Genomic DNA, 19,857 nt, shown 5'->3' with positions numbered 1-19,857 from the left:
TATTATTGAGCGGCAACAGTTGGTTGATTGACAGGAAAATTAATCAGCAACTGTTTTGATAATCTAATAATAGAATTTTTCTTTGCTTGTTTATTTGTTTTAACCAAAAAGGTGATCATTTCCTGGTTCCAGTTTCTCAGATGCGAGGATTTGATGCTGCTGTCGTAAACTAGTTATCTTTGGATTTGGGAATCTTGGTCAAAACAAGACATTTGAAGATGTCGTGTTAGTATGTGGGAAATTATAACAGGCATTATTCACTAGTTTCTGACATTTTATGAACAAAAATAATTTTTTTAAAAAAAGGGCAGATCAATTGATAATAAGAATGAGATGTCAATTGCAGCCCTAATACATTAAAACAAAATGGGTGATTCTGCATATATCCTACGCATATTTAGGACTGTTACTTGTTGCAGTATTTGTACACTGTTGGTACTTTTGCTTAAGTAAAAGATGTGAATACTTCCTCCACCACCTACGACATTTTATGAGGTGGAGTTCACTCAAATAACAAAAACATATTCAGTCACATACCCTTACGGGATGTAGCCATGCTGATAGTTTTGGTCTTATCTGCTGAGGTTTATCAATTTCTTAGATTTCTGCTACCACCAAAACACAATGGAGCTAAATGGAGCTAAATGGAGCTAAATGGAGGTAAATGGAGCTGCATTCGGGATGATCAAAGCACTGAGGACTGACTCATGATAAAATCAACAGTCTTTCACAGAGCTGTGCTCTCTCAGGATAATCTTCAAATCATGATACAAGATTTTTTTTTTTTTTATCTGCATAAGTCGTCTATGATGAAGCAAATGAAATATGGCAGCTCACAAGTGAGACAAGAGTCGATTAAGCAAAAACTAAAGTCAAACTTTATGTGCAAAACAGTTACTTACATCATATCACTTGAAAGGAAATTTGGGACTTTTAAAATAGGTTTCAGCAGTGAGAGAGCCAGCATCTGCTAACTATTAGTGGTCCTGCACCTTAAGGCACTGACTTCAACTTTTGGCCATGGTGGATGCTGCTTGATTGGCCCAGATGTTATTCTGGTGTCAGGTATGATCAGCTCTCCTCTATCCAAAGGAAGCTTTGTGCACATATTCAGAAATTATATCGTAACCTCTCTTGTCCCTTTGGTTTCTTTCATATAATACATCAGTGTGGCTGGGTTGGCAAATATAAGTCTGTGTGCAGTTTACTGATGTCACTTTACAGTATTTTTAAGTGTTGACGTTCTAACTTTAGAAACAAGTTACATCCTGGTGCCAGCTTTTATGACCATCAAGTTTCCTAGCATATGATAAATGGTCTGCTTTTTAAAACCAGTGCACACTTTAATGTTTCTTTGTTTACATTAGGAAACCAACTTTACATGGCTCCTTTCTACCTTGTTACTTAAAGCCACAACAGAGTGTCTGAAAAATGTGGAGAGAAGTTGAGCAAGACTTTTCTAACAAATGTTGTTTGTTCTCTGTTCAAAGAGACGTATTCTCTAGGTAGACATTGAAAGGCAACGTCATAAGAGAAATAAATTTAGTCTGGGAAAGAAGAGAAATTTTAACCAACCTCCTCTAAGAATGCAAAATGGCCAAATGCTACTATTGTCAGAGGCACAGTGTTCCAGTTTACACAACTTAAAAGGCTCAAGAGTCTCTCACCAAGCCATAAATCTATGTGAAACTAGACTTTGGTAATTGCCTAAATCTCTGGTGAGACCACAGCTTTCCATAAATCATAACATGGTTGAGGTTTGAGGGCAGCAGTGATATTCTTGTAAACAGCTTATAGCTTGTTAGTACCCTGGATGCTTAGCGCAAGAGATTCAGAAACCAGTAATGCAGAGAGAGAACAATTAGCCGACACAGCCTGGAAAAGAGCGCCGCTGAGGAGTCCCGACTGTCCTCGTAAAATGGCTTCCTTGTGTTTTATCTCTTCCTTAATTCCACTTTAGTGTTTTCCAGTATTAAAAAATTCCAACCCCATAATTTTCCCTGCAAGTGTGCACGGAGCTGCACGGGCAGAGCACACTGAACAATCAACACATCCTGACTGGCATAATAGGTCTTTGTACTCCCCCATCCCGCTGCTGGAAAACTTTTTCAGAATGAGTCAGGGAACGTACACAGTGTTTTCAAACCTGCGCCCACCTCAGGAGACCTGAATCCAGTTTTGCCACACGAGCACCCGAGGCACAATCTCATGTCTCTCACACTTATTCACACTGGCTGACAGATTGGGTTCTGGAGGCGGAGAGTGGTTAAACCCAGAATAGATGGAGGATGAAAAAAAAGACAACACCATACAGGCCTGTCTTTTATTTTCCCTGAAAAGTGAAAGAACCGCAAATCAGCTTTCACATCTCCCTGGAGCCAGATCACGACCCAAACCCTGCCACTCCGAGGAGGAAGGAATGGAACAAGACACAGTCCCACTGTAATATATGGACCATAGCACTATATTTAACCACTGCTTATTTGAATGCAATAGTGACCAGTGTTGGTCGGACATATTTCATGCCTACTGTGCATGTGTACTTGGTTGTTTTGTTTTAAAATGCATTTGTTTAGTAAGTAAATCATTTAGTTATAAAAAAAAAAGTATGAAAGCTGATGCATTACATCGCAGATATCAGATTGCAACTGGGACACCGAGCCATGATGTAAGAGGAAGGTGCTGTGTTTATGAAGCTCAAGTCACCAGGGCGAGGCCATATAACTGCAGCGCTGCCTGCCCACACCCTCATGTACTGTGACCCCGTCAGTCACTTGATCTATTTCTGACTGTCGTCCATTGTAACCTGCAGCAATCACATCATTGCATTTCATTCAGTGGTGTTTGTCTGACGCTGACCTTTCATATTCAGCCCGGAGAGCTGTTCTCACTTTACCTGCACAGGTATTATAAGTCATATTGTTTGCATGACAATTTATTTACTGTGTCCCAAGATGGATTGAAAGTTAAAGTGCAGTAAGTAATGTTTAGGAATTCATACATCAATGGAAATTTTGCAGAGAGTGCATTGTAAATATTTTCTAAATTACTTAATAGAGCTCATGTACTTATCTATTGACCTTTGCCTCTTGTTCTTCCTGGTTGTAAAGTTCTGGTTGGCCTACTAAAACACTAAAACGGCATCTTATCGAGGTCATTCCAGGCTTTCTTTACAGCTTGTGATCACATTAAACGCTTTAATCTCTTGGATTAAAGCGTTTATGCTCAGGCTCCAGCCAATGTTTATCCCCCACACATTCCCTGGGTCAGTTATTTTACCATTAGCAAACAGTAATGTTAGCAAAAAACAAATACCATATTCTGTATTGCAGTGCCTTATCATGCCAACATGGAAATCAGCCATGTCTGCTTCATGTAAGTGGCTGTTTCATAAGGAAATGCTTCACTGGGATTCTTGTTCCCACATTACCCAGAGGAAAGGAAAATACAAAAATAAAATCTCTTCTTTGTTTAGTCAGTTTCTCCTAGACCCAACTGAGCTCAATTTAAGATTTAAGATTTTGACCTTTTTTTTTTTTGTATTTCTTTATCTCAGCTCCTAAGATCTTAAGATGGTCCTTTGTTTCTTACACTGCTCTGATCTTTACTTGTCTGAAATAATCAGTTCTGAAGACAGATGGCAGTAAGATCTTAAAGTAAACTTGACTGTCTTATAAATGAGCCTGGACAACACCTGAAATTGTGATTGTGATCGAATGATGGTCCGTTAACACGGCATAAGATCTCCTGCTTTTCATGTGTTACTCCTGTTATTCTCAAATTGGACAGGATTGATTTTTCAGATCTTGATCTCTTCTTTTGCTCCTTATTTCCTCTAATAAGGGGTTTAAGATGAACAGGTCAGAATTCAGTGATCGCCAAATAAGATCTTATTTATTTCTGTGAGACAAAGAAAGGACATCAAAATCTTCCTCTGTGTTAGTCCCTGTTCTGTGTTTGGTACCGATGAAGCCAGTGGACACAACATCAACAAATGTGTAAATTACATATGTAATGACACAAATTACTAAAAAAAAAATCAGCCCTGCTTTACCATTATGTCACATGGTTTACATTTGTCTCTCTCACATACATGTAGAGGTAAAATAGAAAGGTATCATAGATTAAAATGATGTAATATAATTGAAAATTTAATATTTCTCCCATCTCCCACAAGCCCATGGTGGTTGTGGGTTAAAAGTATTTGACACACTGAGACCATGACATTAGAAGAGTGTGTGAGCGAATATCATGAATGTGGCAGAAACAGTGCACAGTCCTGCTGGAAAATACAAATGAATAATCGTTCATCTTTGCTAAAACCACAAAGGGATAGTGGCAAGTGTTAAAGTATATACTCATTTAAGGTAGAATATATAGTAGATAGTGAGGGGACACAATTTATTTTATCAGGAAAGACAGACACAGAAACATTTCGCTAACCTGTTGAACAGCAGATGCAGAGAGAAATATGGTGTCAGTCTGGTCTGCAGAAAAAAAACAGATGATGCAGTAATAATAGGAAATATGAGCGGTGAAGTCAAATTATGGGTTTAAAGTAACAGTCAGTATGTTTTGGGAAACCAAACACAGTCTGGAGAAAATTCAAAGCTCACACCTCATTTGTTCCATGGATAGAGACAAATAGCCTTTTTCCTCACAAGCTCTTAATTACGTCAGTCTAACTGTATGTGCCCTGATGTCAGAATCAAACAAGTTCAACATCATTCAAGTCAAAACAAAAAGGTAAAACAGGAAAGCAGCATGTATACATGCAAAAGTCTGTCTTCAATAATAAATAACAAAAAAACTCAATATTCATCTTCATAGAGTTTGTTCAGAAAATTTGTATTTGCATTTAATGATATTTGTGACTTTTTTCAAAGTTAAATGCAAAGTCAGGGATATATCATGTATCTTGCATGAGTTGTTAGACGTTTTTTATTTTTTGATCATTTAAATTTATGCACTAACTTGTTTATGCATTAAAATGTCTGTGGACCTCCAGACCAAAAATACAAAGTTTTGGACAAACAGATGTTTTTCTAGTAATATTTTTAACAATGGTCCCAACTTTCTGTGAGTTTGTTTAATAATTTGTCATTCAGGAAAAAAAATTGAACATTGTGTATTCAGTATGCTGTGTTTTTTTTTTGTTTTGTTTTGTTTCTTTTAAAGAAGTAGTTAAAATATCTGGATTTATTATTTTCTCATCAGTCATTGTACAAATTAGGCCAAATAAAAAAATTTACTGAAATCTATTCTGCTGTTGAGATAAGGAAGGTGAAAAAGATTGAAAACATATTTATAAAAAACATATGTTTCTTTTTTCATGTGAAACAAGAATTCAGAGAAACCTCTAAATTACACTGAAGCCTGATTTACAGTCCCAGCAGCAAACAAGCACAATTAACAGCCCAAATCCGTGTATCACATGAGGGAGTTGCTGTCCACAAAAGAGTCCAGACAAATACAAAAGCCCCCAAATGTCTGTGACTTGGAACAAATCACAACACTGCTGTATCAAAGCTCTCCCACACAGCTGTAGAGAGAGGCAAGCCAAAATATTTGAAGTCTACCAATAAAGCTTCAGGCTCATAAGACAGCAAAAAAAGAAGCTGGTGAAGCATCTCAAGACTTCACCCTTTTGAAAAGTGATATTACTGCTCCCTATAGTTATAAAGGTTTAGGCCTAGATTTCTGGCCTGGCAACCATCTGTGGAGCAGATTTCGACTATAGAGCTACCTTTGTATTAGTCTCAACAGCTTTTTCTATACATTTCCTGATTGACTGGTTGATAGTTATAATGGTTAGAAGCCTAAACAGAAGCTTGCATGTGTGTGTGCATGTGGAAATTGATTCTTCTAGAGCTCCTATCATCCCTATATTGAGTCATCTTGCATTTAAGTTCATTGAGCAGCAACGTTACATCTAATCCTTCAACAGCGATTGGGTGGTTAAGGTCACCTGTTCGATGCATACGGACTAGAAAAAAATTAGCACATGACCAAGTTCATTCAAACAAATATGCACCACGGTAATCATAGTAAGTAAGTTATTTTATAAAAGCTTAACTTTTTAGTTGGTTCATTCTGTGCTCCCATGTCAGCACAAATTGTCCCAACACCAGCGTGGAATGTCAGGGGTTCAATGCCAAAAGAACGCAAACAACAAAACAAGCACTTATCAGCATCTGAAAACCCAACCTCTGAATTTTCAACATTCTTTTCATATCCTAGCTAAAATTGGGCTTTCAAAATGTCATCTTGTGGCAAAGAATTTCAGAGGAGAATAGCCCAGAAATATGAATGAGATCTACTTTAAGGACTAGGGCACACGACGACTCCTTGTCCTCGCTTCATGGCTCAAAGGCAGAGCCTGTAATCTTAGACGAACTGTGAATCTCGAGAAGAACGGGGGAACAATGTGAAGGGAAGTTGTCTTGAATTTCTTCTCAAGTCTTCCTTGTCTTCCCTTTTTCACGGCTGTGTCCCAGTCTGATCTTCTTCTTCCCACAGTGTGAAAAGTGCATCAATTAACATTCCAGGCCTCGTCCTGTCAGGGCACTATAAATCATTTATGCCTCACCTCTTCTGCATGGTCAGACTCCTCTCTTTCTACTGTAGGCATAATGACAGGAAAGAGAAAATGAGTAAATCATGGGTGTGACCTCCTTTACCCTCTTTTGGATGCTCAATCACCAGCTCATGCTGCAGCAGCTGGTTTTCTTCGGTGTGATCCTCCTTATTTTTTTTGGCAGCCTTGACCTAGTGCCATAATGCCATAATGCATTATAGAGAGCCGTTTTGTTACATAAACAACATCATGACTTCATGGCTTAGAGGTTTACTATAAACTTAAAGTCTTGAACTCAAAGGAGTCGTGCTAAAAATAAAGAAGGATGCTGCAGCCCTGACTACCAAACATTCCCAAACAGAATTGTGATTGCCACTAAATCCCTGTAGGCCTCGCTCTGGGGAATCTGTCGGCTAGTGTAGCGTACGCTTGAATTTGATGGGTGCAGCCGGAAACCCTAATGTTCAAGCCGCAGTCTTAAAATTCCCAAAACCATGGAGCTGTTTGCCTCAGGGATGAGTCTATAAGTGCAGCTGTAACAGCCATGGTGCTCATTTGTCTTTCTCCATAGCCATTTTAATATTGCTCTACAAACTAGACCACAAAAATAGTTTTGTAATTCGTCACTGGCATTCAAGTTTTGTCTTTTCATGTAAATTTGACACAATGCCATAGTGTGTGGTTAGATAATCCTTAATGTGCACACACACATTTGTATTATAATTATAGATGTCACAGATGTTTTCAACATTTCTAAATAATAAGAATAACAATAATATCATAGGAGGGGGATAATATGAGTATTATAGCACAGATACAGTGACCAAGCCCATACAACACACACACACACACACACACAAAATTCCCTCTCCGGCAGACCAGAAGTAAACCCAGGTTTGCTGCTTGCAAACAAAAAAAAACAGTAGTAGTCAGTCAAAGACAAAGTTCTTAGTTGCTTAGAGGTGTTTTAAGATCGAAGCAAAGTTCCCTCGGGTGCATTTTCCCTTAACACATCCAAATTAAAAGATGTGGGGAAAAAAAATAACTGTGCTCCAGGCGATACAAAGTCATATCAAGACAAAGTCAGAGCCAACATTTCATAGAACAAACAATTTTCCCAGTGAACTGAAAATACAACTGACATCTCTGGTGGACTGACTCACTCTGCAAAACTATGTCATGGTCGAATAGTTTAGTCAGATACTGACATCTTCTGACTGCAGGATGGACTGCAGCACTGACTGTGATGAGCACTGACATACGTAGCAGGTAAAGTATTCTCACTATTTAAAGTGTTGCAACTCTCGGAAAGTGTTGCAACATGTTGCAGAGCCATGAAACTGAAGTTTTAAGATACTGAACAGAACAGATAATGTAGCCTGCAGATTATAAATTGCAGTAGTGCAAGTTTTTTTTTTTTCCTCAACCCACCGCCAAGATCCCACATACATCTTTCTTACCCCGTCTGCATGAACATAACTTCAGATTCTAAAGAAAAAACACAAAATCAGAGTGACTGACCATTTAATGATCTTCAGAAGTAAGTTAAACAACAATTTATTTTACAGTTTAAAATGTCCTCATGGAGGAACAGCAAAATACACTCAAAATGAAGATTGATCAAAAGACAGTTTTCATATTAATCACCGTTTTAAGTTTGTTTTTTGTATTTTCTTCTCATTTGTTTATCAAAAATTATAAGTGCCTTCAACATAACCATGAGAGTATTCAGCTTGCAGTCATAGAAATATTTACACCACAAAACTGACAAGCATGGTTTTACTTTCAGCATCGGTTTCACACACCTCATCTCCGGTCTCTTTCAGACTGCTTTGTTTTGTTGCACAAAACAAAAATAAGGACCCTGAAGAAAGACAATTATAAAGGGGAAAATACACAAGAGCACAGATTAAGGACATTAGTATTTACAGCTTGGCTCAAGGACACAGTTAAGGGAAGGGATAGAGACAGATGATCAGCACATCCATTAGCGGCATGATGTCAAGTTCAAGTCACATTCTTTGCCTTTATGATTTTACTTTACCCTTTAAGATTTGAGAATAAAGCATGCTATAGCAAATCTGTCATGAAGTCACAGCTTAAATGACCTCAGGAAGCAGAGAATGATTTCCAGACAGCAGGGGGCAGTAGAGGACCACATCACAGAGAAGGAAAATAGGAATACAAATGGAAAAGGCAACCCCTACAATACAATACAGTGGTTCCTTCAAAATGAGGATACAATTTCAAAATGTAAAAGCACTGTAGTAACAGAGTTGGGTTGATGAACAATACCAAAAAAAAGGAATCAAGTCTGCCCTCTGAGTGGCAAAATACAAAGTCACATATGAAAATAGGTTCTGATCAAATTTTGTTTTAGATACATTGTGTGTGTTGAGCGTTTGCAAAAGACATTTTGGCACAGAATCAATTTAAAAAATATTTTTTTTGTGAATATCACTCCTGGATCCTGTACAGATCCTTCCCACCATTCCCCTTCATGCCCTTGCCCAAAGAAAGAAAGAAAGAACGAAAGAAATAAAGAAAGAAAACACTGAGATTTGATGATCTGTCTTGTAAAATAATTCACTTGGTCTCTCCACATTGCTTCAGTCTTTAAATATTTATAATATTTACAGTTTCACAATTGTCAACAATACCCTTAGGCTTAAAGAAGATGCAAACAAAAATAAACAAATTAAATACTCTTTATATAGTCCCCTGTTGAGGCATTGAGTGTAAACTGTACAACTCTAAACGTCCCCTCAAGAGTTCCTGGGGTAGGGAACACTTCGGGATGGAGAGTTGAGTCCGGAAATGAAGTAGAAGTTGGCTGATGGTGAAGGAGCAAAAGCGGTATGACTGATCAGGCTGAAATGATTCTTGATCATTTTCCAGGCAATGATTTTTCTTTTATCTTGCGCAAGCATGGCTGATTACGAGAGTATTTCCATAACATGTATCATTTTATACTCAAATCTGTACAGAGTTCACAATTTTTTCCTTAACATAGTGCAATGACTTCTCACATCGTTTGTCTTTAAAAAAAAAAAAAAAAGAAAGAAAGAAAGAAAGAAAACACAATCACTTTTATGAAGGTAAAAAATATCCCATAGGAAGGTCTCAATCCATAGTTTTATGAATGCTATGAATTAGAAAAGGCTATGCACAACACCTCCAAAAATGGCAAAAATGAAATGAGTAATCAGAAATGATCATCAAAAATCCCCGCTTTACCCCTTATATCCTCTCTGTAAAGGTATAGTTTTTGGAATTCAATGTCATTGGGTGACTTAAGGACTCGGTGAAGTGAAGGAGAAAAGGTGAGTGCATGCTAAATTAGATTTAAAAAAAAGTCAAACTCATAAAAATATGAGGCAATTCCAGTTTACAAAACTGGTCGAGTCCAAAAGGGCTGGTGTTGGCTTTGTTCAGGAAAAAAAATGGAGGTAATTAAACAGAGGCAATGACAATCATGAGGTGAGGGGAAATGCTGGAGATGCTGTTGAGAAGATCTGGTGCCAGGCGTGAAAGGTGGCTCTCCGAAAATTCACACGGCGGGAAAATCTGCACCACATAAGCTGGCTGTGAATCCAAAGATCAAAAAGATAAAAATTATGAGAGACGGAACAACTTCCTCATTCGGGATGGGTATTATGATTTTAACAGTATTACTACTTTTACGGGTACTGCTTATCAATCCAGTACTTTAACGGTACTCTCTGAGTGATCTTTACGTGAAACTGAATATCTGAATGACAGTTCAGATGATGCTCTGCTCTTTAATTCAAGAACACACCCATAACAATCAGCTGGCTAATGGTTACTTTTCATCATTGACCCATGTTCGTATATTTTGTGTGTGGGCTCCAGGCTGCTATGATACAAAACACACCTGGCGCAATGACGGATAAACTGTGTGTGATGGACTTTTACTAGATGGTTCGACAGATCGCTCAGATTTCCGCCCTTAACCACACTTTTGAACGTTTAGTTTTCTCTGCCACTGTTACTAAGAGCAGGGTCTCTATGTGTTTGTGTGTGTGTGCTGCAAGGTGCTCCAGTGTGTAAGAGAACAAGAAAGCTTATGTAGCAATAACAAATAGGAAATTTATTTATTTTTTATTTTTTATTTAGTTTCTCCAGTACCAAAAGCACAACTGATAACATAAGAGCTTATCAATATTACAGGCTAAAGAAATTTAGCCCTGGAGCCTGTCTAATACTGGGTACCCATCCCTATTTCTCATGATACATAATTTTTTTATGAAACACAGGTAAATCTACACAAAGTAACGTAGAAAAGAAAAAGTTTAAATGACAACAGACCTGATTAGAGCCAGGGTTGGGCACATTGATGATTCCAGCTGCCTGTTTGGCTTGCAGGTAGGTGATGAAGCCACTTTTCAAGGCTTGGGTTTGACCAAGGACATCTTCTTGGTCTCGACCACAGGGTAGAGCCAGTAGCAAACAGTAGTCATTCTCCGCCTGCCATGAAAGATAAGTCTTTATTGTAAATGTAGAAAAGGATAAATTCATAATTTTTCTTTAGTGTTTATCGAGTTATTGGATAGAATTCAGACATTCTCAATCGAGTCTTAATATTGATTAGTCTCATTAAATATGTGTCAAATTTTAGAACCTGTTACTCAAAGGTAAAACTCACAGTCATTCTGCGTGCCACACTGTCCAACTGGGAAGCCTCAAGCCTCATTCTCTGGACAATACGGAGAAGAGGACCTCCCTCTGGGGGTGGCAGAGAGCGCTGGGCCAGCATGGTGTTGCCAGAAACAAAGTGCAACTGGACAGCAGCCTGGTCATTCTTCAGAGCCAAGAGGCCCTGCCATACAATAGGATATTTCTGTGCAAAGAAAACAGAAACAGTTTTTAAACTTATTTGTCTTAAAAATGTATTCCATGTATGACAACACTGCTGGTCCGTCTCTCTTCCTACCGTCAAAAGCTGCACCATGTCAATGGAACGGTGTCCTGAATGTTCAAGCTTAGCATCAGACCGTGGCTGCAGTGAACTTGATGGTGGTACCGCTGGCGGGGGTGTTGGCAGGAAGGCTGGAGGGCCTTTCTGTAGAGATAGATCTGGCTTCTGAGTAAGACTCATGGGGGACGTCATGGGAGACTGGTATGAAGGTGAGACTGTATCCCCTGGTATTCGGGAAATGTGAGAGAGGTCAGTAGAGGTAGCATGGCGAAGATGGGAACTCTCAAGTTTGGAATCACCTCCTCCCCCATGTGACATTTTACCCCTGTGACCCAGGTCAGGCTCCGGAGGGACCTGATTAAGAAAATACATGCCAAATTAATAGAGCTATGGATACTTTGTTTGTATATACGAATACGATCGATTACATTAAAATGCAATTATACAAGCTACATAAGAAAATGCTGATATATTTGCATTAAAGAATAGATAATAAAAGGTAAATCAAGTGACCTGCGAAGATGTAATGCCTTGGTTAGCCAGGCTGTGTCCTGATGGCGGATGTCCTGGAAACTGTGAGGGGAAGCCCCGCATGTCCCGATATACTGGAAAGGAGCCTGCACCACCTGGATGCATCAGCTGAACCCCATGAGGGTGAGGAGACACCATAACAGGACTAGATGCATGGACTGCCCGGATTCTACTTTCGTTGGAGGGTGGATGTATCAGCTTTCCTTCTAGTGGTTTGAGGGATTCTTTTGCAGAAAGTTCAATGGCCTTCCCCACAATAGGACTCTTTGAAGGTCCAGAAATGTTACTTGAACCCGTTGTTCCAGTCTCTGAGGTGCGTGACTGTCTTGCTTCTAAAGCAGTCTGCTCTCCCAGTTGCTGGTGCATGAGGATACGCTGTTGCATGTCTCTGTACTGGTCCATGCGTATGCTTGGGTGGAGACTTCTGTGATCGCTGTGAATCATCATTACATCTGACTGGAGCTGGGGCACTGATGGTCTACTAAGGGCCTGGTTAAAGTGTCTGGGGTCTTCCTCATTTACATTGCTGCTGCCACCACCTGATACTGACCCTTGGGGACTTGAATGAGACTGCAGTACCATATCTCGGATGACATTAGGCTGTGGTGTGTTTGAGCGCTGCGGCCCTGGATGGGGAGAAGACAGGGAGTCACCTCGCCTTCCATAGTTTATCCCAGACATTGGTGGGGTGTTCATTCTTCCTTCATGAGTCATTGACTGGGTGACACTGTGAGGCTGAATTATGACAGATGACTGTTCTGAGTGTGGGTGATGCATACTAGAATGATATGTAGACATTGGTGGCATGCTATGACCCAGTACTACAGAAGTTCCAATAGGAGAACCACTTGGAGGACAAGCTTTAACAAAGGGTGAAGGTGAGTGAACAGTTGTTCGTGGAGACTGAGGTTCTTGCTTGAGGTGTAGAGCTGACCGATCAGTTGGGATGCCAGGGCTGGGGCTCATGCGGGTTCCAGATAGTGATGGGTGGTGTGGACTCATGACTGGGCTGAGGTTAGACTGCTGAACAGCTTTGCCAATATCCATCTTTTTTGGTAGAGGTTCTGTGCCCAGTCCTCTCTTGCATTGCTGCTGCTGTATCACAGCTTGGTTGTACATCAAGACTTGAGGAGAACTAACTGGCTGCTGGAACATCTTTACCACGCCACCTTGGGATGCTGTGTGATATGGAGCTTCAGATTTGTCACACCCAAGACTCTCCTGCTTGGTACTGGAAATGACAGGTTGAGAATTATAGGACTGGCCAGTCAAGAGGACCCCTGTGTGCCCATAAGCTGTAGGAGTTGGTGCTGCTTTTGGGGTAGGCGACTGAGATGATGTGACGAGTGGTTCTTGCTTTATCTGAGATTTGGACACAGATTGCTGAAACTCTATATCACCAGCGCTGGCTTGAGGAATTTGACTAATTTTGGCTCTCATCCTGTGAGGCCCTTCAGTTTTCTGACCTGAATAACTCAGAACAACAACACCCTCTGATGTATTGACCCTTAGGCCTGGACTGGAGCCTGTACTGTAGGGAGTGGTCTCAACAACTGAGCGCCCTCTAGTGCCATCTTCTACTATATCCATTCCATGGTAGCGATTATTCTCATTAGAATTCGATCTAAATTTTTGCTTGGGAATAGATAAACCAATGCTTCTGTTGCTTAGGGAAATTCGTGGAGTTTCCTCTGTATCATAAGGCATCGGAATGCGACTTATTACTGAGGTAGCAGGAGAAATAATTGTATGCTGGGCCTTCTCTCCACAGTTCTGTTGGGACTCTGTCAGTGGAGATGGTTTGTGGTGTACGGGCTGGATGGGGAAAGGTGACCTTTCTTCGGGATGTAACTGTCTTGAGCCCACTGTGTCAGAGCGATTTTCATTCTCTGACATCCGTGTAGGATCTGACAGAGCAGATGTCACCATAGTGGTAGGTATGGAATTGCTGTTTGATGCAGATACATATTTGGGTTCCATTAGAATTTTTCTTAATGTACTAGAACTAGGATCGATATCTGAAGCCTTGGTGTCAGGGGGCATTGGGGGATTTGCTGAAGGGGTTCCAAGTGCAGTCGATGCTGGTACAGAAGGAGTTACCACTGTGACGTGACATGAAGGCGCAACGTAGATTCTACTTTCTTCAGATCTCTGAGGCCAGTCAGGTGAAAGCGGCATTTTGGCTGGGCGCAGCAGGGGTACACTGAACTGGGATACAGCCTGTGGGCGAGCAGGAGCAGGGGCAAGAGAAGGGGTAGATGGTTCTGCTGCTTGGGGATGCTTTTTACAACTGGAGATGTTGCTTGTGCCTGAATGAAAGGCAGATTCTTTGGGTACAGGCTGCTCAACCTCAGGCTGTTCCGCCTCTTTGGGTGTGTCTACAGTTATAGCACTTGTAACGTCACGCCTACAAGTTGCAACAGCAGTGACCACAGAGGCTGCTGCTGTTGCCCCTGCTGTAACAGTAACTGCTTTTGAATTAATGGTTTCTGGGTCTTCTGGGATTGACTCAGGTAACTTTACTGGAGAAGGCTCTGATTGTGAAACCTCTTCAGCAGTATCCCCTTTCTTGTTAGCTGCACCTTTACGACTTCTTGACTTCTTCGGGGTTTTTGCTCTAACTTTACCTGTTTTCTTGGGTGTTTCAGCTAGAGGGGGAGCTTCAACTCCCTTAGCCTCTGTAACTGGCCCCTTTGGACTGGGTGTTAGAGGACCATCATCTGAGTCTGCTGCAAGAATATTGTTGATCACCATGTGTGTTTCAGGTTCCATAATCTCATTGGAGGAGGGGGATATCAAAGATTCAGGGGTAGGAATAAGAGCAGTGTAAGTGGGAGGAGCTGTGAACCCATCTGCATCTGCACATGTTTCTTCAGCTGTAATGGAATCAATAGCAGCAGCAAGTTCGGTTTCACTTGCAGGATTAGCTCGCTTTTCCTCCTCAGCCTCACCTTCTGGCTCCACTATGACAGGAGGCAAAATGGTAGGCTGCGCTGAAGGTGGTTCCTTATATGGCCGAGCTGGTTGCTCAACTGTAAGTTTGGCAATATTTTCAACTGCCTGCTCTAGTTCCATTTGCCGTGCTAAGAGAGCAGCAGCTGGATCAGAAGGAAGTTCAGGTTCTGATAGAGTGTCTTCCTTTTCCTGTATGCCAAGCTCCTTTGATTCTTTTGGAAAGCTTGTAACCTTTGTTTCCTCATTCTCTTGTTCTACCGTCTTGGTTTTTGTGATAGCAGGAGCTTCAAATGACTCAGGCTCATCGTCCTCTGAACGAAGTAAACCTTTTACATCATCAACACTTACACGGATCTCAAGATTTTTTAAGCTGTGTGATTTATCTTCAGTGATCTGCTTGGTATTTCTTTTTAACCTTGGCGTTTTAATTTTAACACTCTTTTCAGGCTGTCTTCTCTCAGAGGAGCTGGTATCTATCTTTTCAACATCAGTAGATTTCTTTCCACCAGAATCTTTTAAATCTTTTTCTTTTGTGTGCACTGGTGGGCTTGTGTTTCCCATTTTTTCCGGTAACTTCATAAACAGGTCTGAATCAGCTTTAGGCTTAAGCTCTGGCTCATCATGACTTGCCAAATCAGCTTGTTCAGTTGACACTGTAGTGCCACCAGACAGTTTGTCTATTCTACTTCCTTTCTTGTTAACTGGAGCAGATGAAGTTAGGAGTGTTTGCTGAACTTTCTGGGTGCGGGGTGATCGCCATCCTTCAGAGGCTTTCACAACTTCTACAGTACTTGAGGTCTCTTTAACTTCTGTGTCTTCTTCCATCAATTTCTGTTGATCCACTTTTACTGGTGATGCATCCTCCCCTCGTCTGATGCCTCTCTTAGGTGGACGTCCCCGCCTTGTATTGGTAGATGGAATCTGAACATCTTGCTGTATTGGCTCTTTGTCAGCACCACGTTTGCGCATGGAACGTGATGACTCAACTACCTCTTTGCCAGCTTGGTCATCTTCATGTAGTGTGGCATAGACCGACCTTACATTCCTGCGACGTGTCCTCCCATGGATCAAACTAGACTCAAGGTTTTGTTCAGAGTCTGAAGCATGAATTGGTGACTTGGATGTGGTTTTAGACTCAAATGATGCTTTTGGTGCTTCTGCTCGAGGAGATGAGGCCCTTTTCAGTTTCTCTTTGTCAATCCGTTCACTCTTTCGTGTTGCAGGTTTCTCAAGGGCAACATTTTGGGAAGCCTGTGAGGTACGCAATACAGATAGTGGTTTTGCCCTTTTACTCTTGGGCTGTCTGCGGTTAGGTAATGGTTTTATTTCAGCCTCTAGTTCTGGCATACATGTCTCACTATCTGCCTCAGTTGTCTGAGATTCCTGAAAGTGTTTTGTTTCCTGATTTTCTATTTTAGGTTCTGCCTCAATTTCAGATTTTTCTTCAATCTTTGGATAGTTAGAGTATGCAAATTCTGCGGTCTCTCTTTCAAACCCACTTAGGGAACCACCGGGAGTGGGAGGCTTGTCTTCCACTAGAGAATGTTCCACTGCCAAACTATCACCAACTTTAACTTTTGGTTCATTTAACTCTACTTTTGTTTCCATTTCATTTTCTGGTTCTGAAAGGGAAAGTTGAGGGGTTAAGGTGAGCTTAGGAGCAACTGATTTGAAGTCTTCCACAGGAAGAGAACGAGGTGGAGACACCTCAAGAACTGGCTCCACTTTTTCTTCTTTGACAATTGACACAGGGTGATCTGAGGATGGAGTTAAAACCTCTTTCTTTTCTGGTGACATTTCTTTAGGGGAGGGAACAAAGGATGAAACAGACAAGGTCAATGGGGGGCTGGGTGATTTGTCTTCAACCTTCAGTACTGGCTCAGTTTCCTTATCGGACAGCACATTATCACAATTCTGCGCTTCATCTCTTTTAATTTCTGCCACTATCGAATCATTTTCAGTATCAGGTGGGGGGTGGTCCTTGTCCTTTTGTTGCTGAAGCTCCAAAAACCGACTATGGAAAAGCACTATGGGCTCTTGTGGGATGTCACCTCCCCCAGATTCAGACTGTGACTCAGCAGCACCTGGCTTACCAAAAGGCCTACCAGTTCCAGTTTCTAAATCTTGGTCTTTACGTTCAAGATGCTGCAAACGCCGGGAATCCTGTTCAAAGATTGAGCTGTGCAGGAAGCGAGATGCAAAAAGTTCCTGACGCTCTTGGTCCTGCGGTTTAAGCTCCTCCTTTTTATCATGCATCTTATCCTCAGAGTCAGTACGAATCTTCTTCTTTTTCATATACCAAGACGGAATAGGTCGAGGTGCTAGCTCTACCTTGTCCTTATCTGAACAGCTGTGGGAGGTTGGAAAGCGTGAGGGAAGAAAGGACCAATTATCTTCCCTGGAGGAATACAGCGTCTTGGCTCTTTCAAGGAGTGCTTTTGTATCAGGAGTAATAGTTTTATCTAATGCAAATGAATAAAACTTATTTTTTTCTAAAGAGCCTGAAAGTTTCAGGTCTGTCATCCTCTCATCACGTTCCCTGAGGATATAAGACAGGGAACTATTGGACTTGGGAGAGATGTGTTTGTTTTCTACATCATCATCTGAATCAGACTGCACTTCACCAGGTTCTAAGTCCTGGCCAAGGCGTTTGCGGATAGTTTCACGTTTTGGGAAAGTCCTTTCCATTCTAAGAGAATCAGACTTGATCCTGCTTTCCCAACGCTGCATTAAGTCCTCATCACATCCAAGCAAGGGTGTCTTACGTTTTGGGAGCTCAGTGTCAGAGGACTGAAAATGTCTCGCTGTCAAGCCTAGACTGTTTTTTATTGACTCTGTGTGTGAAAATTTGTCATCTGTTGTTGGAGAGGATTTTCTTTCTTTGTTAATAACTAACACAGAAATCGGGGCAGTTTCATCTTCCTCATTTGCAGAAAAGTGACCAGTCCCTGTTGAGGATGTCATACTTTGATAAATGACTTCATTGAACTTTTGTGAACTTGCAAAATTGCGCTCACTTTTTGCAATGGGTATTTCAAAGTCAAAATTCTCCAATTTCTTCCGTTTACAGGAAGAGAAGTCATCATTGGCCATATCCAGGATTGGTTTTCCAACATCATGCATGACATAATCCTTTTCAAAGTCAGGAGTATCATCACTTGGTGGATTTTCAAACTTGACTAACTTATCAGGATCACCAAGCTTGGGTCGCAGCCATTGACTCTGTTCAATTTGTTTCGTGCAAATATTAGTCTGATCAATGTGCACAAAATGTTCATCTCCATCATCAGAATCTCTGTACTTCCCTCTACTTTGTTCGTTTTCAAACAAAACCTGTTTCTGTTCTTCTTTTAAATCATCCAAATCTAGACTGCCATCATCTGACAGCTTTGTAAGACTGGAGCTGTTTTCACTTTTTGAGCCCTGTAAATCTATTTTAAGATAGGTAGAATCTAATTGGTCTGTAGAGTCTTCAGGCAGCTCCCCTAGCCGTGACTGCCGTTCCAAAGAAAGGCCTATAGAGTTGCTTTCACAGTCTTGTCCATCTTTAGGACTGTTAACCGAGACCATCCGGACACATTTATCCTTGTGATGCTCCTTTTTATGCATCCCTTTTATCAAAAGGTTCTTATCCAAATCAGTCTCCTTAGCATTGTTCCATAGTTTGTGAAGTCCAGGTCTGCCAAGGTCCTCCTCATTAGTTCTCTTTTGTCGATCAGTTTTCCCAGAGTCTTCAAAACGCCTTTTCCTTGCAGCTAAACGGTCAATATCCACAGAAATACTGCTGTCAAATCCCATTTCAGATTTCGCATGTTTTTTGGATTTGATTTTAGCATCCTTGTCAATAACCTCCACTAAACTGTGTATGTTTTTGTCTCTGGGCACCTTTCCATGCTTGGAGATATCACCTTTTGATGGTTCTGAGCGGAATGGAGGACTCCTCTGGTCAGCTGAAGGTGATGCCAGTCTGGGACTGTCATTCCCACCCCTTGGTATCTGTTTTTCATGGACAGCATGACCAATCAATTTTCCTTCTTTTTCTTTCACACGTGTTAATTGCACAACACAGGGCAGAAGGTCTAACCTTCCTTTGCTTGAGCTTTCCTTTGGAATTTTACTGTTTTTACTCCGAAGGACTGACTCAGGGCTAACATCTCTTTCAAGCTCAGGTTCCGTCTCACAAGTCTGGATAACAGGTGAAGCAACTTTGAGTTTCTTAAGCCTCTGTTTCTCACTTTTATCCTTGTCCCCTCGATCCTTACATCCAGTCCGCTTCTCCTTTTCAACCAAATTCCCTCTGTCTACTTCAAAAAGTCGATCTTTCTCAAGTTTGTCAGTTTTATTATACCTTTCTGAGCGTGCTTTTTCAAGTTTTTCAAATCTGGGTGGAGAAACCGAACTACAGCTACCACTTCTGTCAGAAGATCGACAACATATACGGCGATCTGAATCACTTGGTATCCTCTCAGAGAGTGAAGGAGATGCAGTTGGGCTGGCAGGGCGACGAGAGGCAATGTGAGATGGGCTTTGGCTGCGCTCAATGGTCCTCCTCCCATGATCACGCCCCCGATCTGTTTCAAAGCGCTCCCTCTCCCTTTCTCGTTCCCGTTGCAAATAGCTGTATTTGCGAATGTCCTGCTCATATGGGTCAGCTCTGTATTCCCGATACTCCCGGGGGTCTTCAAAGTATTGTGGATCATAGTAATCTCCCTGATATGGGTCCCATTCAGTGTAGAACTCCCGACTTCTAGCAGGGTATTTACGACGCGGATCTTCAGTATATGTTCCTGGTGTTCGTACATTTTCATAATATTGTCTTTCTGCTTGAAATTCATATTGAGTTCGTCGATCATCC

At 41.1% G+C, this 19,857-nt stretch overlaps 1 protein-coding gene across 2 annotated transcripts in view; it reads right to left on the bottom strand.

Annotated features, from left to right (window-relative positions):
* Window positions 1–8,084: 8,084 nt before the first annotated feature.
* Window positions 8,085–19,857, bottom strand: part of spen (spen family transcriptional repressor) — a 28,180-nt gene continuing 16,407 nt past the window's right edge. For both annotated transcript variants that reach the window (XM_071475331.1, XM_071475333.1), the window contains exons 11-15: window positions 12,030–19,857; window positions 11,532–11,870; window positions 11,244–11,438; window positions 10,907–11,065; window positions 8,085–10,162 (exon numbers count right to left, since the gene is read on the bottom strand). In XM_071475331.1, the coding sequence (XP_071331432.1) occupies window positions 10,031–10,162; window positions 10,907–11,065; window positions 11,244–11,438; window positions 11,532–11,870; window positions 12,030–19,857 (8,653 nt within the window). In that variant the 3' untranslated portion in view covers window positions 8,085–10,030. The remainder of the gene's footprint in view (window positions 10,163–10,906; window positions 11,066–11,243; window positions 11,439–11,531; window positions 11,871–12,029) is intronic.

The sequence above is a fragment of the Trachinotus anak genome, unplaced genomic scaffold (genome assembly GCF_046630095.1).
Source record: "Trachinotus anak isolate AG129_WGS33_773 ecotype Australia unplaced genomic scaffold, CSIRO_AGI_Tana_v1 ptg000004l, whole genome shotgun sequence".
NCBI lineage: Eukaryota > Metazoa > Chordata > Actinopteri > Carangiformes > Carangidae > Trachinotus > Trachinotus anak.
The sequence above is the reverse complement of the archived record's forward strand: the minus strand, read 5'-3'. Positions and strand labels throughout refer to the sequence as shown.